The sequence below is a fragment of the Anabrus simplex genome, chromosome 1, assembly GCF_040414725.1.
Source record: "Anabrus simplex isolate iqAnaSimp1 chromosome 1, ASM4041472v1, whole genome shotgun sequence".
In the NCBI taxonomy this organism is placed as follows: Eukaryota; Metazoa; Arthropoda; class Insecta; order Orthoptera; family Tettigoniidae; genus Anabrus; species Anabrus simplex.
Genome location: NC_090265.1, coordinates 360,141,508 through 360,168,646, shown reverse-complemented (window position 1 = coordinate 360,168,646; position 27,139 = coordinate 360,141,508). Strand labels below are relative to the sequence as shown.

Genomic DNA, 27,139 nt, shown 5'->3' with positions numbered 1-27,139 from the left:
GGATTGATCGATATTAGTGCTGATCCCAAATAAATGGGAAAAAATACCAGGAAAGTAGAAGCATCTCTCTTAAGTATATCTGAAAAAATCACTTCCAGCCTAAATGTAGTTCTGGAAAAACAGCCTAAAATTGCTTGTTTCTTTACTTGTCTTTTTAAAATTCAAATACTAGCCAAATTAATTTATTTACATAATTCTTTCTGTAATGTGTCCCTAGGCTCAATAACCTCAGGCATTTGTTTTATTTTTGAAAAATTTCCACACCAATTGTAGTTATAAGGGCTTTATAAGTGAAACTCTGCACTGACTCACATTAGTGCTCATAGTGGTGTTTGAGTGAAACAATGTATTGACTCACATTAGCGCTCGTACTGGTGCTTGAGTAAAACAATGTATTGATTCACATTAGCACTTGTAGTGGTGCTTGAGTGAAACAATGTATTGACTCACATTAGCGCTCGTAGTGGTACTTGAGTAAAACAATGTATTGACTCACATTAGCACTTGTAGTGGTGCTTGAGTGAAACAATGTATTGACTCACATTAGCACTTGTAGCGGTGCTTGAGTGAAACAATGTATTGACTCACATTAGTGCTCGTAGTGGTAGAAAAAGGCAAACTGCTAATCTAATTGACTGGATAAAGATGATTAAGAAAAGGATTCTCATTTTTAGGAATAAGTAAAGAATATATTCTCATACTTTATTATATTTTATTTATCTAAAATTTGTAGCTCGTATCCTTAGGACGTTTTCAACATTGAGTTGTTTGCCTGAAGAGCTAGAACTGTGGATTTTTCAATGAACTTCAGAGGCAGTTCAAGCACATTCGTTTTTTGTATTTGTTATGCCAGATGTAGTCATCTTCAGTTTTCTAAATTCAAAAGCCAGTAATATGTATATTGAATCACTTGAAGACAAGATAATTAGTGAAAAAACAGTGTATGTTCTGTCACTAAGAATTATTTCCTCTTTCCACAGGGTTCATTCCCAGTCAGTGAAAAACCAGTGACTCTAGGTCATGAGTTCAGTGGTGTGGTTAAAGCAGTTGGATCAAAAGTTACCCACATAAACATTGGGGACAAGGTATCAGTAGACCCAAACAGGTAAGTAAATATGGACCAAAATATATGTAAACTGTTTAAATCATCATAATTCATAATCATCATTATGATTATTATCTTTGCTTTATCTATGGGGCATGAGACATTGTGGTCAATAGCCTTATGCATCATGTGAAGCTATGGTGCCTGTACTGGAATGTGTATATATATATATATATATATATATATAGGTCTATTTTTTTTTTTTTTAAATTCCTAGTGGTTTAATGTTACACCAAATCAGACAGGACTTGACGGCAATGGGTTAGGTAAGTGCTTAGAGTGAGAAGGAAGCAACCATGGCCTAATGTTTGCAATGAATTGGGGTCCACTATGGTTCTAGGTAAACAAAACTTCAGAATTGAGAATTGTAGGGAAGATGAAATTAAATCATGGAACAACATCTATACTGAACTTAGAAATAAGTTGCTTAAGTAGTAGATCTCACAACCTGCATCTTAAACCTCTTCTCTGCCTCCCCCGTATGGCACTACAGCCCCAGTGGGCCTTGGCCTATCAAGGAACCACTGCTCAGCCCGAAGCTCTATCAATTATGAGGTGATGCGTTGTCAGCACGACAAATCCTCTCAATCATTATTCTTCGCTTTCTAGACCAGGACAGCTATCTCACTGTTGGATAGCTCTTCAGCTGTCTACACGTGGATATCGAATCAGACCTCAGATCCAGGTAAATATCACTGAACTGGCCGAGAATCATATCCAAGGCCACCAGGTAAGAGGCAGGCTCACTACCCAAGACTGCAGGACCAGCATCACATACTCAAAGTACATACAAACAATGATAACAAAAATGAGGAGGAAGAGAAATCTGTCGATATGAACTGAGGCAGGCATGACCAACTTCTTTCTATACGAGAGCCAATCTATGATGAGTGGTAGTGTATGGAACGCACACTTATATACTGAATTTTAATAAACTTGGTATTTTTAAGACAATAGATATATGCATTTAATTAATATCCTTGTTAAATTATTTTTCTACTGGGAGAACAATATAAAATGATTGATTTAAAATGTTAAATATGTTGGATTTAAAGGATTCAGATATAAGTTGTTAGATGATACGTGTAACAAATCTTGAAGGTGATTATCAGTCAGTAAAGTTCATTGTGGCGATTTAACCACCTTTTTAGTTGAGAAATCACATTCGCATCTTCATGTGCTTTCAAACATGGATACAATTCTGTAGCTAAAACCACTCAAATACAGGATTTTCCCCCTTGGTACCAGTTTCCAAAAGTTAATGCCTATCTCCACCGCTGACTGAATAAAAGGTTCATTTTGAAGGTCACATAACTCCAATTGTATACCGGCAGTGTCTTGTTACTCCAAAATGTTGCATTTCATTGGGTGGTAAAATACCGTTTGTTGCAGTGTTGCCAACTTATATTTTCAAGATCCGCTAAATACTACTTAAAATCCGCTAAAATTCTGCCCAGAAATCTGATATATAATAATAATAATAATAATAATAATAATAATAATAATAATAATAATAATTTTATTTATTTATTTATTATCGTTCCGGCCATCTATGGACCACGTTTTACAGTCTTTAACGTTATTTTTCACCAGTCCTGACTTAACATTCTGCCAGTACTTCTTCATCCTTGCACTGACTTCTTTCTTCTGTGTAGGTCTTCTTCTTCTTCTTCTTCTTCTTCACAAGTTCTTCCCCAGTCTCCTTCACTTTTTGTCTAAATTTGTTTCTGTCCAGTACGTCCTCCTTTTCTACTCCTATCCTGGCCAGGTCGGTCCTTACTTCCCGAAACCATTTTGGTTCTGTCTTCCTTAGGCTGAAGAAGCTGAAAATCCTTTTTGTCAGTCGGTTGGTGTCCATTCTCTGTAGATGTCCATAAAATTGAAGCCTTCGCTTTTTCATCAATACGATGACTTCCTCTGTCTTCTGGTATAGTTCTTTGTTGGGTCTAAGTCTCCTCTCCCCACCTTTCATTTTCGGGCCCAGGATCTTTCGGAGCATTTTCCTCTCTTTCTTTCTGATGTTCTCTAGATCTCCCTTTCCAATCATGTCCAATGTTTCTGCTGCGTATAAGCATTCAGATCTGATGACTGTGTCCAGATGTCTTAATTTGGCTCCATATGACAAAGCTTTCTTGTTGTAGGTGTCTCTAGTGAGCTGATACGCTGTTTCCATTTTTCTCGCTCGTTCTATCAGAGCTAGCTTCTCTGATCCATTCTCTTGAACTATTTCTCCAAGATACTTGAAGCTCTTTACTCTTTTGACTTTCCCAGTCATTTCTGCTATGCTATGGAGTTGTTCCACTCTTTTCTTTGCTATTTCTATGTCACTGGCAAAGACTGCGATATCGTCAGCATATGCCAGGCAGTCTATCCGTATAGCACCTGCCCCGCTTCCAATATGGAATGCTTCTTTATCTGGGATTCCTTCTTTCCACTTCCTTATCACCTTTTCCAAGACACAGTTAAAGAGAATTGGTGAGAGTCCATCCCCTTGTCTCACACCAGTCTTGACTTCAAAGGACTCCTATATTTCACCCATGAACTTGACCTTTGACTTGGTGTTGGTAAGTGTCTGTTTAATGATATTCCTTGTTTTACTGTCCACACCAAATTCTTCCAGTATTCCGAATAACGTCTCTCTATCTACTGAATCGTAGGCCTTCTTAAAATCCACAAAGACTACAACATATTTGCTTCGTCCCAGCATCTTGTACTTTATGATGTTCTTGAGATTAAAAATCTGCTCAGCGCATGATCTGCCATTCCGGAATCCAGCTTGGTACTCGCCCAGTTCTTCATCGAGTTTCTTCAACCCTGGTTTGAAGGGCTTTAGACAGCATTTTATATGGGACTGAAAGCAGCGAAATTCCTCTATAATTATTGACATCCTTCTTGTTCCCTTTTTTGTGTAATGGATGTATTAAAGCAGTCAGCCAGTCTTCTGGAATTCTTTCCGTTTCCCGAATAATTTTAAATAAATGGGTCAATGATGAGATTAATTCTGCATTTCCCATTTTGAGCAGTTCTGCCACAATACCGTCTTCACCTGCTGCCTTGTTATTTTTTAGCTCCTGGATGATTTTGGATACCTCACGTTCATTAGGTGGCTTTGAATCTGGCATTGTTACCTGCGGTCGTTTAATTGCCAGTCTTTCTTGTGGACCGTCGCAATTCAGTAATCTTTTGAAATATCTGGCAAGAATTTCACAGTTTTCCTTATTGTTCATTCCTAGTTTACCCTCTTCATCCTCAAAACATAGACCAGGTGATTGATATCCTTTTAACCGTGACTTAAAGGTCTGATAGAAATTTATGGTGTTATTTTTCTGGAAATCTTCTGAAGTCTTCTTCAGCTGATCTGTTTCATATTGTCTTTTCGCTTGCCTGAAAGTTTGTGCTGTCAATTTTCTTTGATCTCTGAAGGCAATCAAGTCACAGTTCCTTCTGGTGGAACTCCATTTCTTCCATGCCTCCATTCTGCGCAAGAGTGCATCTTCACATGTTTCATTCCACCATTCACGTTTCTTTTGTTTCGCCAAGAGAATGGTTTTACTTGCAGCATGTTTAATATTGTCTCGAATGTCATCCCAGTTTACTGAATTAATGTTTTCCAGCTCTTTTTGGTATTGATGCTTTATTTCCTCACTAAGTTTTAATCTTCCCACATCGTATCTAGGTACTCTTTTCCCCTTTCGTCTTTTCCTGACTGGGAGAAGTCTCATCTTTATTTTGGTTAAATAATGATCAGAATCAACTTGGGCACCTCGTAATACTTTCACGTTCATGATTTCTTTTTCCGCTTGTTTAGAGATCGCCACATGGTCACTTTGGAATTCACCCAGAATCGGATTGGGAGATCTCCACGTTTTTTGTTCTCTTGGCAAGTGTCTGAATTTAGTTGACATGAGTTGTAGATTAAAGGCTCGGCACAACTCAATAAGCCTCTCACCATTCCTGTTTGTCCGCCTGTGTGCCGGATGTTCCCCTACTATTTTTCTGAACTTTTTCTCTCTTCCTATCTGAGCATTGAAGTCTCCCGTTAATACCTTCACATTTCTTTCGGGAATCTGGGAGATCTGATCTTCCAATTCCTCCCAAAAACTATCAACTTTGTCTGCTTTTTTGCGGTTGTCTTCATTGCTCAGGGCGTGGGCATTGATTAATGTGTACGTTTTGTTTCCACATCCTAAATGCAGAAATAATAGGCGTTCAGAGAAACTCTCGAAACCTACAACGGAGTCTATTAAACACTTGTCTACAATGAATGCTGTTCTGAATAGTGGGAGAGATTTAGTGTGGTCCACTATGATGGCTGGTTTTCCTTTAAATATCCTAAACTTTCCAGTATCGAGTAAGTCCTCGTCTCTGTATCTTGTTTCTTGAACAGCAAAAACTCTTATTTCCCTTTCTTCCATTGTCTTTGTTAGTTCTTTCAATTTTCTGACCTTAAGTAGTGAGTTTACATTCAGAGTTCCTAGCCAGAACTTGCGTTTCATCTTGAGTCTGTGGTTCCCAGGGGACTCCGACTTCCCCTCGCGTTGTGGTGCAGGCTCTCCAGAACCCTTTGGCCTGCTTGCGCCACTTATCGTGGCGGTGGATTTCCCTTTTGGGCTGCCACCTGGAGTAGTTTCATCAATGCACTGGTAGTCCATAACGCGTTAATAATAATAATAATAATAATAATAATAATAATAATAATAATAATAATAATAATAATAATAATGATGTAAATGTCTGCACTCACCTGATCTGCGAGTTTCACTGGCATTAACCCCATGCCTGCGAGCTGCCAAGCTAAAACTTGTAGGCGTTTTAGTGTCGGGTGCAAACTAGGTGAATCCCCTACCTCAAGGGCCACACACAAAACAGGCCAGTTTATTAAATGGTCTTCCTTCATAGCATACATATAAATGCTACTCTCTCATTCATTATCTGTCGTCATTCGTCAACTAAGAGATAAGTACCCTTTCCCCACTCATTAGAAGTTTATGTTACCATGATCTCGTAACACCAAATCCAAATAACATGTTTTCCTCATGTGACTGCTAGCTCCTGACAAGAAATATGGAATAGCTTGGAGACAGACTGGAGTACAAATTAAAAAAGAACATAAAATGGATAACACACTAAATTCCGCTATAATAAATGTAGAATTCTGCCAAAAATTCCGCTGTCCACTAAATTATATATTTCTCCATTGACAGTCTTCTAATTCCGCCAAAATTAGTGGAAAATCTGCTAAGTTGGCAATACTGATTCGTTGTGACAGCATGTCACTGAAATCAGTAAATCATTCACTCTTCCAAAAGTTTGTCACGCATTAGCATACCAAATTTGAAAACAATGTCATGGCTCTCCTCCATCAACTCCTTGCAGAAAGTATCAAGTTTCCTTTGACTAGAGTGAATTTTTAAAACATCAGCCAACTTCTAGGTGTCCAATTAAATCTGAGATGGTTCAGCTGCATCCCTGTAACTTCAAGTTGAGTTCATTCATGCGGCGTGTCATGTCTTTTAGAAAGGCGAGTAAGCTATTAAAATGGGGATCAGATAGTTCTGTGTTGTTTTCTTGTGTTCCTCTAAAAACTCTCTTTTCTAAAAGCAAAAAAACTGTTTCAAATAGTTTCTTCTGCTTAGCTAATGTACTTGAGTGTACAAGACTAAATCATCATATTTGACTTCCATTCTGTACAAAAAGAAATTTGTGTCAAAGCCCAATTCCCATCCTTAATTAAATTCACACACTGCATGACAGTTTTCATAACATCCTCCATGTCCAGAATTTGATGAAAGACTGATAAACAGATATAACTTGAAAACAATATTCTCTCACCCATGGGTAAATAATGCAAGTTTCGAGCTTGAATTATTATTATTATTATTATTATTATTATTATTATTATTATTATTATTACTTGTATGTATGACTATGAAGTGTTACACCCAGTTAGTATTTGTATTACTATTACATTACAATCACATTGTTTGTGAGGTTACATCATGAAACATGTGCTGTACATAAATATTTATATGAGTTCAGTTAATGTAAATAATATTATATCATTTATTCTTACCTGTATATATAATGTGTAATCCACTACAGTATTTTGAAACACACTGTTAACTTCCAGAATGGCACTAGATCATGGTAGAATATTCTGTACATTATAATCATGTTGTTAGGCACTCGAGAATTTACGAGAAGGTATTTTAGTAATGTATTTTTCTAGAAGCCTGGCCAGGCACGTATATAAAGAGGTGGTCTTGATGGTAATGATGAGTTATTGTTTAGTAGAGTTATGGTGTTGTTTGAGTCATCAGTCCATAGACTGGTTTGATGCAGCCCTCCATGCCACCCTATCCTGTGTTAACCTTTTCATTTCTACGTAACTATTGCATCCTACATCTGCTTGTCATATTCATACCTTGGTCTACCCCTACCGTTCTTACCACCTACACTTCCTTCAAAAACCAACTGAACAAGTCCTGGGTGTCTTAAGATGTGTCCTATCATTCTATCTCTTCTTCTCATCAAATTTAGCCAAATCGATCTCCTCTCACCAATTCGATTCAGTATCTCTTCATTCGTGATTCGATCTATCCATCTCACCTTCAGCATTCTTCTGTAACACCACATTTCAAAAGCTTCTATTCTCTTTCTATCTGAGCTAGTTATCGTCCATGTTTCACTTCCATACAATGCCATGCTCCACACGAAAGTCTTCAAAAACATCTTTCTAATTCCGATATCAATGTTTGAAGTGAGAAAATTTCTTTTCTTAAGAAAGCTCTTCCTTGCTTATGCTAGTCTGCATTTTATGTCCTCCTTACTTCTGCCATCGTTAGTTATTTTACTACCCAAGTAACAATATTCATCTACTTCCTTTAAGACTTCATTTCCTAATCTAATATTTCCTGCATCACCTGCCTTCGTTCGACTGCACTCCATTACTTTTGTTTTGGACTTATTTATTTTCATCTTGTACTCCTTACCCAAGACTTCATCCATACCATTCAGCAACTTCTCGAGATCTCTGCAGTCTCAGATAAAATAACAATATCATCGGCAAATCTCAAGGTTTTGATTTCCTCTCCTTGGACTGTGATTCCCTTTCCAAATTTCTCTTTGATTTCCTTTACTGCCTGTTCTATGTAAACACTGAAAAGGAGAGGGGACACACTGCAGCCTTGCCTCACTCCTTTCTGGATTGCTGCTTCTTTTTCAAAGCCCTCGATTCTTATCACTGCAGACTGATTTTTATACAGATTGTAGATAATTCTTCGTTCTCAGTATCTGATCCCAATCATCTTCAGAATCATAAATAGCTTGGTCCAATCAACATTATCGAATGCCTTTTCTAGATCTACGAATGCCATGTACGTGGGCTTGTCCTTCTTGATTCGATCCTGTAAGATCAGACGTAAAGTCAGGATTGCTTCACGTGTTCCTACATTTCTTCTGAAGCCAAATTGATCTTCTCCCAACTCAGCTTCAACTTGTTTTTCCATTCTTCTGTAAATAATACGTGTTAAAATTTTGCAGGCATGAGATACTAAACTAATGGTGCGGTAGTTTTCACACCTGTCAGCACCGGATTTCTTGGGAATAGGTATAACAACATTTTTCTGAAAATCGGATGGGACTTCTCCTGTCTCATACATCTTGCACACTAAATGAAATAACCTTGCCATGCTGTTTTCTCCTAAGGCAGTCAGTAATTCAGAGGGAATGTCATCAATTCCAGGTGCCTTGTTCCTATTGAGGTCACTCACAGCTCTGTCAAACTCTGACCTCAAAATTGGGTCTCCCATTTCATCAGCATTAACAGCCTCTTCATGTTCCAGAACCAAATTATCTACATCTTTACCTTCATACAACTGCTGGATATGCTCCTGCCATCTTTCTGCTTTGTCTTCTTTCCCTAAAAGTGGCTTTCCATCTGAGCTCTTTTCATACACCTAGATTTCCTTTCTCCAAAGGTTAGTAGCAAGAATATACTTGTGATCTCGTGTTGTTGTGACATGCAGTGGTTGCAGTCTCCATGTTGAAGTGATCAGCAGTTGTTTAAAATGGCGGCTTTGTTGATGTTCTCGGAGAGGAGTGTTTTATTTGTGATACTGTGATTAAGGTTATGGTGTTAATTTGTAAATAGATGTGAATAAATAACTGTACCAACTGACGGCATTTAGTGTGCGTCTTTGTGGATACGTTAAATTTAACCACACAGAGCCTCTTTATGTGTAATGTAGTGCAATGCAAGGCATTTGGTTCCAGCTATCCTCAGTAAGCCAACTAAGCCTGTTAGAGTACCGTGCATTGATGTAGCTCCATCTGTCACAATAGCTGAAAGACTTATTGATATCGCCAGTACCATTTACAACCTTCATAACTATCATAAATGTATTGACCTTTGGTTGTGTTATGTATGGTTCTAATGCTAGTACCTCTTCATTAATTACCAAGTCTTTTGAAACAGTTTGAATGAAAATCAGCAGTTGGGCCATATCTGTTAAGTCTGTTGATTCATCCACTGCCAGTGAAAAGTAGGCTGAATATGTAACAACACTTTCTAATTCATCTGATATGAGAATCTATTTCCTTGACCCTTCTTGTGACAGTTTCTTTTGATAGTGGAACATTTTCAAATAAAAGGCATTGTGGATTGTTGTCCTTATTGTTTATGAAAAGAAATTCATTTTCCGATTTATTCTGAAATGTCTAAAATGACCTGTTTTCTTCAAAAATCTTATAGCTGAAATGATAATACATATAATTTAATTTTTTTAAATCTTGCTGTGGGCCACACAAAATTACATTGTGGGTTGCAGGTGGCCCACAAATCTAGTGTTGACTATATCTAATCTAAGGATCAGCATAGTAGCATTCCACCTACTTCCTCCAGATTGCCAGGCTGAGTGGCTCAGACAGTTGAGGCACTAGCCATCTGACGTCAACCTGGCAGGTTCGATCCTGGCTCAGTCCGGTGGTATTTGAAGCTGCTCAAACACATCAGCCTCGTGTCAGCATATTTACAGGCATGTAAAAGAACTCTTGCAGGACTAAATTCTGGCACCTTGGCGTCACCAAAAACTGTATAAGTAGTTTGGGATGTAAAAACGAATAAAATGATTATACACTTCCTCCATATTTGATTTCCAGCTGTTTCATTCATTTAAGATGGGTTTAACAAAAAGGTATAGAATGCCTCTTGCTTGGGTAATACAATTGAGAAGAGAAATGGGTTTAATCCAACTCTTGGTCAAGCTAGAAGAGTTTTGCCAGGGTTTCCCACTCTAGGTTAATACAGGGATGGCTGTGAGCTTGCATCCGGGAGATAGTAGGTTCGAATCCCACTATCGGCAGCTCTGAAGATGGTTTTCCGTGGTTTCCCATTTTCACACCAGGCAAATGCTGGGGCTGTACCTTAATTAAGGCCACGGCCGCTTCCTTCCAACTCCTAGGCCTTTCCTATTCCATCGTCGCCATAAGACCTATCTGTGTCGGTGTGACGTAAAGCCCCTAGAAAAAAAAAAAAAAAAAAAAAAATACAGGGATGGTGTCTAACTTACAGGCCATAGGCACATCCTCCACAATCAGTGGTTTAGTGATAAAAGTTCGGTTTCACTTACATAAACATATGAATCCATAAAACAATTAATACTGTTATCTGAGAATCCACGACTTATATGCCAAAAATCTCTGCATCTCTAAAAATTGATGTGTGTTAAACAGTTATCACAAAACAAATTGTTGGCTCAATTTTTCTCTTTCCTTATAAATGATTAATTCTGCAAGGCTTATTGAACTTATTTTGAATCAACATTCTCCTCAGTAACAGATGAAAGGTCCTGTAACTTTTTTCAACTACAGATGGAACAACCGTATGCTAAAAATTCATACACAGTTCGGAGACAGAGTGGTGCAGCATTGTGAACCAACTGGAAGTTTAGACCCTCACACTGTCATTTTTATTGGTGGAGTAGTTTTAAAGTCCAAGCCTATAGATCTCATTTCTATATGTAAGCAGCATATGAGAAGAGATAACCTGATTATCACAAGCAGGATTAATAAGCATTTGACCAAGTTAGTTAGCTGCGTGGTATGGGCCATGATGTTGTAAGCTTGCATTTGGGCAATGGTGGGTTTGGGACTCCCCCACTGTCGGCAGCCTTGAAGATGATTTTCAATGGTTTCCCAGTTTTACACCAGCAAATGTTGGAGTTGTACCTGAATTAAAGCCACAGCCACTTCCTTCCCAGTCCTTTTCTGTCCCATCATTGCCAAAACCTGTCTGAGTTAGTGCGATGTTAAACCACCAGCAAAAGAAAAAGTGTTTAGTTTTAGTAAATTTTCTCATTTTTCTGCCAATCAAATTTTGTGAAATATTTTAAACTGAATTATTGGGTGAATCAAAATGTTTTATCAGTCCTAGAAATAGTGAGCCAATACTTCCTTTCCCTTTCTGAAGACATAATTTAATACAATCTAGTGTTTTTTTCATCATCAAACTTTGTAGCAAGCTTCTTGTCAGTTTTCCCTGTCTTTATTGCCCTTTCCTATGCTATCATAATACAGTTTCTCTCTATGAAGCCTGAGCTTGAAAGCCAGATAAAGACAGAAACATGGAAGAGGCTTTCTTATCTTACATATTCAGTTTGTTATTGAGTTATCTCATTCACCACCATATCAAAATGACTGAGGAGACTATATTCTAGTCCATAAATCATTCAGTTAGTGGAGAAAGCTAGATGAACACACAAACAGAGACTTTCTTTTTATCCTACATATTCAGTTTGTTATTGACTTCTCTTTCACCATCATGTTAAAACAGCCAAAGAGACTAGAATATAGGCTATAAATCATTCAGTTAATAGAGAAAGCCAGATAAACACAGGAATATGGAAGAGGTGTTCTTTTTTTCCTACACTTCCTACATCAAAATTGAAGACCTGTCGAGATGGCTTCTCAATGAGTGTTTAAGTTTGTCCTCCTGGTGGAGCTAGGAAGGAGAAATGAACATGTTGGTGGTGAGAAGAAATTAATGTAGAGAAACTATGATTGTCGCACAGGACACATACAGAATGACCCAAAAGTCCGTTAACATTTGATGAGGCAATACTTCACAGAATATTGGAGGTAGAGAGGTAATAATTGACACACATAACTGGCATGATATGGGTTTTTATTGACACCAAAATAAAGTACTAAAAATGACCAACAAATAGCACTGGACAGCAACACGTCTGTGATGCTGCAAGAGACCTTAATACGGTATAAAAGGAGCTGTCGTGAGAAAAGGCGTCAGATGCACCTGAAATCGCGGCACGTTGACATTACCAAAAAAGGCACAGTTAGTGAAGCTTTATTTACTTTATTTTGGTGTTAATAAAACCCCATATCATGCCAATCATGAGTGTCAATTATTACCTCTCTACCTCCAAAATTCTGTGAAGTATTGCCTCGTCAAATGTTAACAGTCTTTTGAATCATGCTGTATTTGAAGACAGCAGTGTATGAAGATGTGGAGATAGTTCTAGTCCTTTTGTGCTTTTATGTTTGTCCTTTTCCTTTTCTGTTTCATGTTTTTCCTCATTTCCTCTTTCAGTTGCTACTTCATCCAATGCTGACATGACATTATATTTATCCTTTGTGTGTTCTATCTTTCTATATACAATACTTTTTGTTTTACCGGTATGTATCTTATGTATGCTTAATTCTTGATATATCAAAAAATCATCAACTACATTGTACAGTTCTGTGATCTTATGGATTAATACAGCTACTAATTGGCAGATCATACGGAGAGTGTGATGTACACAATCCACTTGGCTCGAGTATTGTTTATGTTCCTACGTGATACAGTTTAAAGTCTCCAAAATAAATATAAATGATCCAGACCTTCTTGGTGTTGTGATTTCCATATAAAGTAGTGTACAAAAAATAAACAGCCAAATGTTTAGTTATATTCTGCTAATAATTAAAAACTGGGCATCCTTGTATAGTTTAAATGCAATAACATAATTATGTACTCAAAACCATGCTAGCTGAGCTCTAAAGTAACAGCATTAGACTAACTTGCATTCATCATCATCATCATCATCACCACCAATGTCCCACTCAAGTCGCCCAGGTGTGGTTAACAAGCCTCCTTCACTCCTTTCTATCCTTCCACTTTTCCTGTTCCATTACTTGCGCCACATCCAATCCAGCTTCTCTAATGTCCTTCCAAATCTGATCCATCCACCTTCTTCTCAGTCTTCCAACTGGTCTCTTTCCCTTAACTTCTCTTTCCAATTCTCTTCTTGCTACCTGTTCCTTTCCCATTCTTTTTACATGTCTGAACCATCTCAGTCTTGCTTTCTGCATCTTCTGTACTAATGGTTCTATATTTAGCTCTCTGATTTTAATATTTTGAATTCTATCTCTTCTTGTCTTTTTAAATGATGTTCTTAAACATTTCATTTTTACTGCTTGGATCTTACTATCTTGTCTCTTATTAGCTACCAGTGTTTCTAGTCCGTATGTTACAATTGGTATGAAATACTATTTATATAATGTTAATTTTGTTCTCTTCGGTACTTTGTCATCCCATAAAAGCTCTGACTTGATGATAAAATGTTGTACCTTTACTTAGTCTGTTATTAATTTCAGTGTTGATTTCATTTCTTCCATTAATAATACTACCCAGATACATAAACTGTTCTACATTCTCTAACCGTTCTCTGTCTATGTTCACTTGGCTTCCCTTTTTCTCTTTTCCACAGTGCATAACTACAGTTATCTTTTTACTAATTACCATTCCAAACTCCTTCAGATTTTCATTCCAAATGTCCAGTCTCCTTTGTACTTCCTTTTCTCCCTTTCTCCAAATCACCACATCATCTGCAAATACCAAAGCATTCACTTCATCACTACTGATACTCTGTTTTACATGTTTTATGATTTCATCCATCAGTATAATAAACAATAATGGTAACGGTGCACTTCCTTGCTTGAGACTTTTTTTTTGTACAAAATGTTTCAGAGCCACCACTCCCTACTTGTACACTGCTTTTACTCTCATGATAGAACATTTTTATCTTGTTAATTAATGATTTTAGTACATTCCTTTTCAGTAGGCATTCCGATACATGTTTTCTCTTAACTGTATCATAAACTTTTTCCAAATCCAAAAATACGAAGATGATTTCCTTGTTCCTTTCCAGATGCTTTTCGATTATCGTTTGCACTGTAAATATCAAATCTATTGTTGATCTATTCGGTCTAAAGCCATATTGTTCTTCCTCTAACTGTGTTTCTATTATATCCCTCAGTCTTTTGTCTACGACTTTCTCCATTAATTTTAGCCCATTTGATAATAGGGTTATTCCACTATAATTTTCACATTTCTTCCTATTTCCTTTTTTGAACAATGGTACAATGCTTCCTTATTGCCAATCTTCAGGTATCCTTTCATCCTTCCATATGGCATTGAGGGCTTGATAAAGTCACTGTAGTCAATGCTTCCTGCTGCCTTAATCATTATCAGCATTGAATTAGTCTTTTCCACTTGCTTTACCTTTCGTCATTGCTTTCACTGCCCTTTCAAGTTCCAACCATGTTATAGGGTTCTCTTCTTTTTCTCCATCTGCTATTTCCATTTTCTTATCTCCTTCTTCATCCGAGCAGTCATCCTCATTATAAAGTTTTTCAAAATACTTTGCCATCACCTTCTGAAGACTCTTTTCATCATGTACTATGGATTCATCTTCTCTCTCTAATGCCTTGATTTTTTCTTGATTTATTCTTTTTGATTTTATTACTCTGTATAATAGTTTCTGATTTCCTCGACTATCTTGCTCAAACTTGTAGTTTCAATCTTTTGTATTCCACATGTAACCTTTCTATCTTATTCTCATCTCTCTTTTCCTTATCCATTTCTTTCTTCACCTTGTTCCTTTCTTTTAGTTTTTAAAAATATTTTGTCTGTCCACCACCATGTCTTCTTTCCCTTAACCTTTGCTTTTGTTTTCCTGCATACTTCAGTTGCTGCTTCCACAAATGTCTGTCTTAAAGTGTTCCACTGTTCTTCTCCACTACGTACTTCCATGTTAGACTACTTCCTTTTTATCCAGTCTTGGAATGTCATTCTTTTATCCTCCTCCTCCAATTCCCAAACCCTGATCTTTGGTTTCTTCTTCAGTACAATTTTAGAGATTTTTACTTGTTTTAACTCCACAATTAATAATCTGTGATCACCCTCCATACTTTCACTGGGGATTATCTTGTATTCATGACATATCTTCCCCGTTCTCGGTCTGTTATTATAAAATTGATGAGTGTTCCATACTGTCCATTCCAACTATATCGGCTGATCTTATGGCATTTCTCTTCATAAACCATGTGTTCTTTCTTATTAGGTTATTTCTGATACAAAAGTCCAACAGTTTCTCTCCATCTTCATTTCTCTCGCCATACCCATATGGGCCCAGAACATTCTCATATCCCATTCTATCAGTTTCCACATGAGCATTCAGATCTCCCATTATCATGATCCCATCTCCAACAATATGTGTTTCCAGTTCATAGAGGAAATCATCTTTTTCTTCCACGCTGTCTGTGGAGCATACACCTGTACTATCTTCAATAGTGCCTTGTTTACATGTATGTGCATTATTATAATTCTTTCATTTACATACTCAACTTCAGCTATTGGTTCAACATTCTGATTCACTATAAATCCCACTCCATTTCTTTTTTCTTTACTGTTACCCATCCAGTACAAGGTGTACCCCTTTCTTAGTTTCTTCATTCCGTTCCCTTTCCATTTTACTTCACATAATCCGAGGATGTCGAGTTTTCATCTCTCCATTAGATCAATCAATTCATTCATTAATTTTTAGAAGGGAACAAAATGCAGATGGTTTAATACAATTTTTAATTTTTTTTTTTAGTGGCTGTGGCACATGTAAGCCATGTACCAGTGGAAATATTCACTTCTGTGCTACAGGAGGTTTAGACAGCACCATAGGCATCCACTGTGATGGTGGGTGGGCTGAATACTGTTTGATACCAGCCAAGCAAGTTTATAAACTACCATCAAACATCACTCTTGAGCAAGGTTAGTTCATAAATACCAGTAGATCTCAGATATTGGAAGCTCTCTTAAAGTTTATCTTCCTTTTTTTTTTTTTTTTTTTTTTTTTTTAACCCAGAACTAATAAAGAAATTATAGTCCACAACATAGATTTATACACCTGCAGTAACATTTTACACGAGAGCCATCCTTAAGTGATATAAACTTCATGTTGAATGGTCCGTATTGAACTGTGATTACATGTAAAATTAAAAGTTTAGTTTAACAGTTCCACCTTTTCAATACAAATTTTTGTAATGCGGGTTACAATACAAATGAAACATTTATTTGGAACTAATGTCAAGGTTATCATCAGCCAACAAGACGAATTTCATAACATATTGAATAGTCCATAAACAATGCACATATATCATAGAAACATTTTTGTTTGACACTATAAATTTGAAGATGAAACAGTCACAATTGAGAAAAAAGTTTTAAATTATGCAAAGATTGCATTAAAGTAAGGCACTTAGCTGCCATTGAAGGATGATTCAATTAGATTAATTTAGATGCCGAAGATTCTTGAAAATTTGTGTATCCTTCGCTATAAAGTTCTGACAGCTGTAAGTCATCATATGGTAGCAGTGGTATTTAGAAAACAATTGATGCACACGCAGCGAACAATGTAGAAACATGGTACATTGATGTCCAAAGAGCTTCTAGTTTAATGTCCTTAAAAAATTGAAGGCGAAAGTTTCGCTTGAAAGTCAAATTATTTATATGAAGTAGATTGGGAAGATTCGCAGTTCAATGTGGAAACAAGTGAACTGATAAATAATAATAAAAATAAAAAGCCAAATTTGTACAAGGGCTGTTGAAAAAAGGGGGCCAATCGAATAGTAAAAATAAATAAAAATAACTAAAATAATAAAAACTTTGCGCTGCGATGTGTTGGACGTATTGCATAACTGATATGAAGGGGAGGAAGACCAAGAAGAGAGGGGAACGGGGTAGGGCAGATCAGAGAGAATGGGGAAGGGAGGAGGAAGTGAGGAGGGGCTATTTTATAGCGGGGCTGAGGGGTGTGGGAATTGAATAAGATGTAGCAACAATATTTATTGAATATTATTTCAACTTATAATGAGTGTAAATTAATGCTAGCAGTACACTAAGAGGGTAGGGACGATGACTTAAAAACCCTTTGATTTATTTTTGATTGCTCTATAACTGTATCCTTTGATATAAGAATTTAACAATTTATTAAAATTCGTATCCACCTTATTCAATACCAAAAATGTTGTTAAGATGAAATTACAACATATATATTTATTTTATCAGGACTAGTTTCAACGCTTTATATTGCATCATCATCAGCTGATATACACTGGAAACATTGGCAAACATATATAAGTTTATCTACGTCACACACATTATAAAAACTATGATAAAGATTTAAAAACCATATTATAATTATACTATTTCCGAGTCCATATTGTCCAAGACTTGCAATTATTACATTTTGGATTGCTAAAATCTGATGCAATTTGGTTTAAATAATCATTAAAATTAAACAAAACTAATAATAAAATCACGATCTTCTTAAAAACATTCACTTTGACGTTTTCTAAAAAATGTTTTTGTAGAAACATATTAAAACCATTCAATAAAGTCCTCAGGCTATTGCCATATAGTGAACATAATGTCACAGAATAAGGTTAAACAATCTTCTTAAAACACATTGTTATTGTCAGTTACAATAATAATTAGAACAACAAAAAATAACCTATTAAATATATCCATTATTAAACAATTTATATTAAGTTATCGTTCATGAGCCTCCAAGTCCTCTCTGCCTGTTAATAATGCTAAGGAACAATTTTGAATGGGATGCTAGAAATGGAAAGAAGTGACTGTGGCCTTAATGTACAGCCCCAGAATTTGCCTCGTATGAAAATGGGGAAACAATGGAAAACCATCTTCAGAGCAACTTGACAGCAGGGTTTCAACCCATTAACTCCTGAATGCAAGCTAAAAGTTATGTGACACAAAGCACATAGATGACTTACTTTTTAAATTAGGAAGATATCGTAGTTACGTAGGCAAAATACAGTACAACGCTTTCATGTTTTATAAAATTATTTCTCCAATCATTATTTTCTTTGAAATCCATACACTCTTTAATGTATTCAAATATGATAAATCTTTAATAAGTGAAGCTAAACTGAAGTTTTATTTATAGGCATCTAAGGACCCTCCGTCCCCTTTGCCATTGGTAAAGTGTGTCAAAAGAAATATCTTGATATTGAGTAGATGATAATGTGGCAAACGATGAAGAGGAATATTGGGAGAATGTTATCGTTGATGACAGGCTGATGATATGAGAAGTAACTCATGTAAGGCATAAGCTTGATCTACATTTTGCAAGTGAACACGAGGTCTATGAATGTGTTACATAATACAGCACCGGGCGAGTTGGCCATGCGGTTAGGGACGCGCAGCTGTGAGCTTGCATCTGGTAGATAGTGGGTTCGAATCCCATTGTCGGCAGCCCTGAAGACGGTTTTCCGTGGTTTCCCCCTTTTCACACCAGGCAAATGCTGGGGCTGTACCTTAATTAAGGCCACAGCCGCTCCATCTAACTCCTAAGAATTTCCTATCCCTTCATTGCCATAAGACCTATCTGTGTCGGTGCGACGTAAAGCAACTAGCTAAAAAACAACATAATATAGCCAGTCTCCAAGCTGATACATCATCTAAACTGAATAATTTCTTCATAACGCCCAACATATTTTGATTGTGGCAAAGATCCCTTTATATGATAGACATTTTTGAGTCTAATTCTATGTAATTGGTGATATCTTTAGCAGCAGCAGAGTGCTTAATCAGCATCAAGTACAGAAACATGGCACAGTTGGACATGGACACATTGGGATGGATTGATGGATGTAAACCTAATTGAGCATGAAGCAAGGCTCACCGTCAAGTAGCACCTCGGCTAGACACGTTTCCACATAGTCCTCTATTATACATTTTCAGAGTGCAATGTTAACCAGAACTGGCTTAATGTTAATGTTTCAAAAGATGGTTATGCCTCCGGCTGTCCTGATACTGTGATGCTTTTTGGTAATTGGGTGAGATGGTTTGCAAGTTCTTATTTGGAGACTGCTGGTGTGCTGGAGACATAGTTTGCAAGATTATCTTATTTTTTTGCAACTCATTGTAGGAAACATAGTAGGATCACGAAGCTGGTGTATCATTGCAAATAGGTAGTTCTTGCAGCCCCGCGACAGAGTTGGACCGTGGTTTAAGAAAGGCTACATTCTTGTCAACAAACTCGTCTATGAAGTCTTTGCTCTCTCTATTTCATTGTGCATTATATTCTTGGTGGCTCTTACACGTTAAAATGTATTGAACATGCCCTGATCGATGCACAGCTGCAGTATCTTCATGGCATATACACTACGTCACAATGTCTGATGTCAATTAAGGCTATCATGTACAGGGTTACTTTGACTGAATGTAAATGGATTGAAATGGATTGAAACAATACCTCTTCTGCATATGTATTGTATATAATGTTCAAAGAAGTAGAGTTTTGGCTGTGTCCAAGTAGTTTGTTTCATTCCATGCCTCGGTATGGTAGATTTTTCTGATTCATGCAATTCATTCAGTAATGGCTCAACAATCGTAGCATAATCATCATTGTCAGTCTGGATAGCTTTGACCTTATCACTGCACAGATTACTTATGTTGATGCCTCCTATCTATTATTATTATTATTAGTTGAAGCAGCATACCGGTATGTTCCATCCAACTGGTTCCAGCCCTTTGTTATGTTGTACATCATGTAGAGCAGCTGGACGACCAAGTAACACAGCCAAACCCTCATTACACTTTTCTTCACTAGACTGCTCAAGTGATTGGAACTGTGTATCAGCTGATTCCTTTATCATCATCATCATCATATGCAGTTTCCAGCTGTTGGTCACATCTGTTTGGAACATAAGCCTCTCCATCTCCTCTTGTCTTCCCACCACTTCTCCCTCTTCACTCTTACCCAGTCCTTTCCTCTTCTCCGTACACATTCTTTTACACCTTTCATCCACCTGACTCTTGGTCTTCCTCTTTGTTGTTTTCCAGTTATCTCCATTTCATGCATCCTCCTGGGTATCCTTTTCCTCTGTCATTCTCTTTGTGTGTCATATCATCTAAGTCTAGATGCCTCTATCCTGTTCTCTAATAATCATCCAGCTGCTGCAGTAGACTCATAACCATCATGTTTACATCTACTGGCATGTTTATCATTATCACTTGGCCCACCATGCTATCTGCTCCAATATACAGGCACTATATCAGCATATCTCTTCATTATTACATCCAATGGAGCAAGGTAGCCAGGATTGGGAGGAAACTCGAACCTATTCGATCTAGAAAGTGAAGGCACATTTCCTGTTGCAAGATGAGTACGGCAGTAGCTACATACGAAAACCTAGTTACATTTTTGAAGATAACCTTGGTGTGCAGCACCTTTATCCTCTGGGCTGTTTGAAGTCTCAAGTCCTTTCTGTACCACACCTTGCTGCACACATCATAATCGTTAGGATACGTTCAAACCAAACACAGCAAACTTTACAGTAAGCAGTATGCAGGAAAGCGAGCAGCATGCTCCATTTAGAAACAACTTCTTTCAATGAGACTGCCCACACCATATGTTGCAAAGGTTTCAAGGCCATGTCATCCCAGCTTTCCTGCTTGCCTCACAGCTCGACAGGAAGCTGTGCTTCTAAATGCAGCATACTGCTCACAAGCTCACACAGTTTTCACCACGGAAGAGGTCTGAATCAGTGCTGTGTTTAAGAGGAGACTTTTATGGGATCCCAACACAGTGTCATACAAGAACAGTACAATTTTAATAGGAAACTCTGGGAGCAGTACAGCACAGGTAGACTGTGATGATTTATGAAAATAAAGTTCTGGTTTTATTTTCTCAATTCTGTTTAAGGAATGAGTATAGCAGATACATAACATACAACAGCCTTTAGTTACATGAGGTTTCCCATTTAAAACTGTCAGCATTAAAAAAAGAGAATCTCATCTTTTCTTGACGGTTTTAAATATTAGTAGTGAACAGATATGACACCTTCAAAATTAATGTGCAACTAGTCCCTCTCTGTTTACTTCAGCAATTATTTACATAATATTGTCTGGTACAGTATAATTATTCTGCCAAGTCACTTTTCAGGTCCACTAAAATAACGCATTAGTATTTCCCTAACTAGTTTAGCTGAATTTGAGGAACAGAAACGCTAACCAGACTCTTTCATACTGTTGCTGTTGTGGCCATAGTAACACTCATGAACTCAGGATCAATAACCTCTTCAGCAATGGAAAGTTGTACAACGTATCTGGCAATTCTGCACGATCAGGCGCATCCAAAATTTCAGCTTCTAATTTCTGAAACAATGAAGATGCCCTGAATCTACCTCCAACACTCTGGCGGCCTGCAGCACTCAATCCAACTACAATTAGTCTGCAGTCAGCACCAGCTACAGCCTGAAGCACTACCAAAAAATACTGTTTGTAATTGTAGTATAATGAGCCAGTCTCAGACGGACATTTCACTTCCATATGTTTCCATCTATACTACCGATGCAATTAGAAAAATTTGATTTCAAAACATACTGTTTTGCTACATCATACCACAAATGTGTCATTGGCTGTGGTATATACTCTTCCTGCAGGACATCCTATACATTTTTACATGTATCCTTGATAATCGTGAAGAGCTTTGATTAAGACCACCCACCAAGGCCCATAGGATAGTTTGTAGGAGGGGGGCTAGACCTAGGGGTATGTAGTATTTTTAATATTTTGGAAGATGAATGGCGACTTGTATTCCATGGTAGAATACTACACATGGTATCCCCTACCACTTCTATGTAATACTGATTTTTAAATCATTTTCTTGAAAGAAAAACACCTGATATATTAGATTTTTTCCTTTCCCTGAGAGCTAGAGGGAGGGCCGCGTCTCCACCTTGCCCCTGGGTATGGGCGCCCATGCCCAGTGATCCAATTAAGACTGAGGTGGTGATGATTATACTAATGAAGATCTCGTTCTACTTTAAGTCAAACATGCCAAATCCCGATGGAAAACACTGCGTGGCTCTTTTCATCAGAAAATCAACAAAATTGAAAAGTTGAGACCTAGTGTCGGTGGAAACAACTAGCTCTTGGCAGTTTTTTCAACTGATGAGTTTCCTACATGATACAATAGTATCAGAAGCTAGAAGTTGCAGTCTAGGAGTTCCTTCTTTTGACCACTCTTTGTCTGCAGAAATAGTAAGTGCTTTATTATTTCTTCAGAAAGATATGGCTAAAGAAAAGGATGAAGACCTCATGTTTTTAAGAAGTCTGCTGCCTGACTTGAAGTCTCTTCCTCGTTCTCACAAATCATGCAGTGCATTTGAAATTTCAAGAAATAACTTGTAGTGAAATTGATACATTAGAGAGGCAGCCTGATTCCTCTGCTCCCAAACCGACTGAACGAACTAATCTTTCTATTGATGATTACAAAGTGGTGTGCTACTTAAATGCCTGTTTACACAATTCTTATGTAATGGTTGCTGTAAGAAAATGATTAGGACTTCTTCATGCCTGAATTTATTAATATGTTTTTGCTAGTTACAATAGATATTTCACTTTAGTATTTTGTGCTTAATTAATTTTAAATCATTTAAATATTTTCAGTATTGTGAGAAATATCCGGGTGTAACTTCTGAATTGATAAAATATGATAATAAAGTAATAAATAATTATTTCCAGCAGATTTTTATTATATTTGTTTATAAACAACTTTAAGACTTTGTAATATGCTTTTATTACTCATCTCAGGTTAATAACAAGTCATTCTTCTGGTGATATTGGCCTCCTGAAATTAGTTTCTTTTCTGTAAATATGTCTCTTCGGCTTTCCCAGTAGGGAATCAAATGTCTCTTGAGTCATTTGTAGCTAGTTAACAGATTTATCATTGTACTTCCAATCATCCTGATAGACATGATTAAATTCACCACAAGTGCCTCTAGACTGGGTAAATTCATGTACAAGTCAAAATCATAGGGTCATCCATCTATACTGCAACACTTTCCATTAAATATATTATTCTTGATAACTTTGAGAATGCCATCTTCTTGGTGCTATTTAACAGGAGTAGGCTATATGCTGGCACAGGGTATCACCCTCCCCCTTCCTACTATCATATATCACGTCATTCATTTCATCTCAGTAACTCATCTGCAGAAGTTGGAATGGAAAGACAAGCGAAGGAAGATGTTATAGGACCCTTTGGATATGAAAATATAAATCCAGAAGGTGAGTTTTTGGTGGATTTTTGCATGAGGAACCAAATGACTGTTGGAAACACCTGGTTTAGGAAAAAGAGCAGTCAGAAGATTAAAAGGTATGGTTGGGGAGACAGATGAACAAAGACCATGATTAATTATATAACCATCTAGAAAGAACACTGGAAGAACCTTTTAGATGTTATAGCCATGCCTGATGAAGCCTTTGGTGGAGATCATAGAGTTGTGATAGGAAAACTGAAAGTGGGAATGATTGAAAAACCCTCATTAAGAAGAGAGAAAAGAATTAAAGTATGGAAGAAAAGCATATGAGAAGAATTTCAAATGGAAATAATACCCTTGCTACCCAGGACGGAGATGAGGAATGTTGAAGATGAATGGAAAAGATTTAAGGAAGCAATGGCTGGATGTGCAGAAAAGGTATGTGGTAGAACATCAGGAAATGTGAAAGACAAACAAAGAGACACACTGGTGGAATGATAGGGTAAAGAGTAAAGTGAAGGAAAAGAAAATGGCATGGAAAGCATGGAAAACATGTAAGATTGAAGAAAGTAGAAGAAAAATGTGGAGGCAAAGAATTTGACCAAGAAAGTAGTGGAGGAAGAAAACAGGAAAAGCTGGGCCTTAATTCACACAGAAATTGAGAGATGATATGCAGGGCAGCAAGAAATAATTGTATGTTATCTTAAGAAACAAGAAGAGAGATCAAGTGAACACCAGATTTGTGGAGGATGAGGGCGGCATAATATTAATAAAGCCAGAAGAAATAAGAAATAGATAGGGAGAATATTTTCAGAAGTTGCTGTACATATGGATAAAGAAATTACAATGAATGAAATTGAAATGGCAGTAAGAAAGAGGAAGAATGGGAAAACTGCTGGAATAGAAGAAATTTCAGTGGAGATGATAAAGGCAGCTGGAGATGTAGGCCTGCAGTGGACATATTGAGTTCTCAGGATTGTCTGGGAGAATGAGGAGTTCCCTGAGGATTGGCAATTTTCAAGAAAGGTGATAAGAAAGTATTGAAGAACTACAGGGGAATTACTCTGCTATCCCATATTGCTAAGATAATGGAGAGGATACTAAAAAGTATGATAAGGTTGAGGGTTGAAAATCAGATACAGGAAAATCAGTTTGGTTTCAGAAGTGGAAGGTCGACAATAGAACCCACTTTCAGTGAGGCAACTAATGGAAAAGCAATGGGAGTATGGGAATGATATGGTGATGACATTCATTGACATTGAGAAGGCATATGACAGTGTCCCCAGAACTAAAGTTTGGAACAGCCTGGTGCAAATAGGAATTGGACAGGGATTGATAAAAATGATCATGGCAAAGTACAAGGAATGTTGTACTTGCATGCAAACACAAGTTGGCAGGACAAGTTGGTTCAAAATCACTAGTGGGCTGATACAGGGAAGTGTTCTATCACCAATCGTGTTTACAATAGTAATAGATGACATCATGGAAACGGCAAAAGCAGCATATGGAGGAAGAGAAATGAACATGTTGTTTGCAGATGATATTGTGATTTGGGGAGAAGACGACATGAGTGTTCAAGAACAGTTGGATGTGATGAATAGGAAGATTGAAGAATGTGGATTGAAAATAAGTGTAAAAAAAGAGTAAAACTCTTGTTATGACCAGAGGGGAGAAAGAAGGGAAAGATCAGATTAGACTTGCAGACAAGCCCTTGGAAGTAGTGGAGATATTCAAATATGAGGGTAATCCCCAAAATAAGGGCTCCTATTTTTTTGTAAATACAGAACTCTGTTCGTATGGCTGTTGGTCACAATACTGTGAAGTGTGTTTTCCGCACTCGCACATAAACATGCGCACGTTGCACTGAGGCACTTAGCCTTGGCTTGGCAGCCGTTGAGAATGGAGATCTCATTGGATGTTACCGCCAAGTGCGAAGTGCATGCAGTGAAATGAAATGAAATGGCGTATGGCTTTTAGTGCCGGGATATCCCAGGACGGGTTCGGCTCGCCAGGTGCAGGTCTTTCTATTTGACGCCTGTAGGCGACCTGCGCGTCGTGATGAGGATGAAATGATGATGAAGACAACACATACACCCAGACCCCGTGCCATTGAAATTAACCAATTAAGGTTAAAATCCCCGACCCGGCCGGGAATCGAACCCGGGACCCTCTGAACCGAAGGCCAGTACGCTGACCGCTCAGCCAACGAGTCGGACAGTGCATGCAGTTATTTGGTTTTATGAACGCAAAAGGTACTGAGCCGATTGAAATCCACTGCCAACTGACAGAAGTGTATGGTGAGATGTGTATGGATGTAAAAAATGTTCGTAAGTGGTGTAGAGAGTTTGCAGCCAGTTGGACTGAAATTCATGACGAACAAAGGAGCGGGAGACCGTCAATTTCAATCAATCAATCAATCAATCAATCAATCAATCAATCAATCAATCAATCAATCAATCAATCAATCAATCAATCAATACTGATCTGCATTTAGGGCAGTCGCCCAGGTGGCAGATTCCCTATCTGTTGCTTTCCTAGCCTTTTCCTAAATGATTTCAAAGAAATTGGAAATCTATTGAACGTCTCCCTCGGCAAGTCATTCCAATCCCTAACTCCCCTTCCCATAAATGAATATTTGCCCCAGTTTGTCCTCTTGAATTCCAACTTTATCTTCATATTGTGATCTTTCCTACTTTTATAAACGCCATTCAAACTTATTCGTCTACTAATGTCATTCCATGCCAACTCTCCGCTGACAGCTCGGAACATACCACTTAGTCGAGCAGCTCTTCTTTCTCTCAATTCTTCCCAACCCAAACATTGCAACATTTTTGTAACGCTACTCTTTTGTCGGAAATCACCCAGAACAAATCGAGCTGCTTTTCTGTGGATTTTTTACAGTTCTTGAATCAGGTAATCCTGGTGAGGGTCCCATACACTGGAACCATACTCTAGTTGGGGTCTTACCAGAGACTTATATGCCCTCTCCTTTACATCCTTACTACAACCCCTAAACACCCTCAGAACCATGTGCAGAGATCTGTACCCTTTATTTACAATCCCATTTATGTGATTACCCCAATGAAGATCTTCAATCGAGACAGTCGTGAAGGTTGAGCAAATCATGCATAAAGATCGGCAGATCACTCTGAATGCTCTACATTTTGGTTCCTGAGGTTTCCCGAAGCACCGCTCATAGAATTTTAACGGAAAAGTTGAAATACCGGAAGGTGTGCACAAGATGGGTGCCACGCATGCTGACTGAAGACAACATGCAGCAAAGAGTTGATTCTTCCCGCACATTTCTTAAATGCTTTGCGGCCGAACAGGACAACTTCTTGGACTCGATTGTCATAGGTGACGAAACCTGGACGTTCCACTTTACACCTGAGACCAAGCAACAATCACGCCAATGGCGGCATCCCTCTTCGCCAAAGCCGTGGAAATTCAAGCAAACACAGTCTGCCGGTAAAGTCATGACAACTGTGTTTTGGGATTGAAAAGGGGTATTGTTGGTTTATTTTATGCCCGCTGGGACCAAAATTAATGCTGACAGGTACTGTGAGACCCTGAAAAAACTCAGACGGGCAATTCGGAACCAGAGAAGAGGAATGTTGAAAAAGGGCGTAAACA

The 27,139-nt window shown here is 37.7% G+C and overlaps 1 protein-coding gene across 1 annotated transcript in view; it reads left to right on the top strand.

The window, feature by feature from the left end:
* Positions 1–27,139, top strand: part of LOC136856798 (uncharacterized) — a 123,891-nt gene that overhangs the window by 30,168 nt on the left and 66,584 nt on the right. The window contains exons 3-4 of the mRNA XM_067134911.2: positions 981–1,105; positions 16,039–16,205. Of these exons, the coding sequence (XP_066991012.1) occupies positions 981–1,105; positions 16,039–16,205 (292 nt within the window). The remainder of the gene's footprint in view (positions 1–980; positions 1,106–16,038; positions 16,206–27,139) is intronic.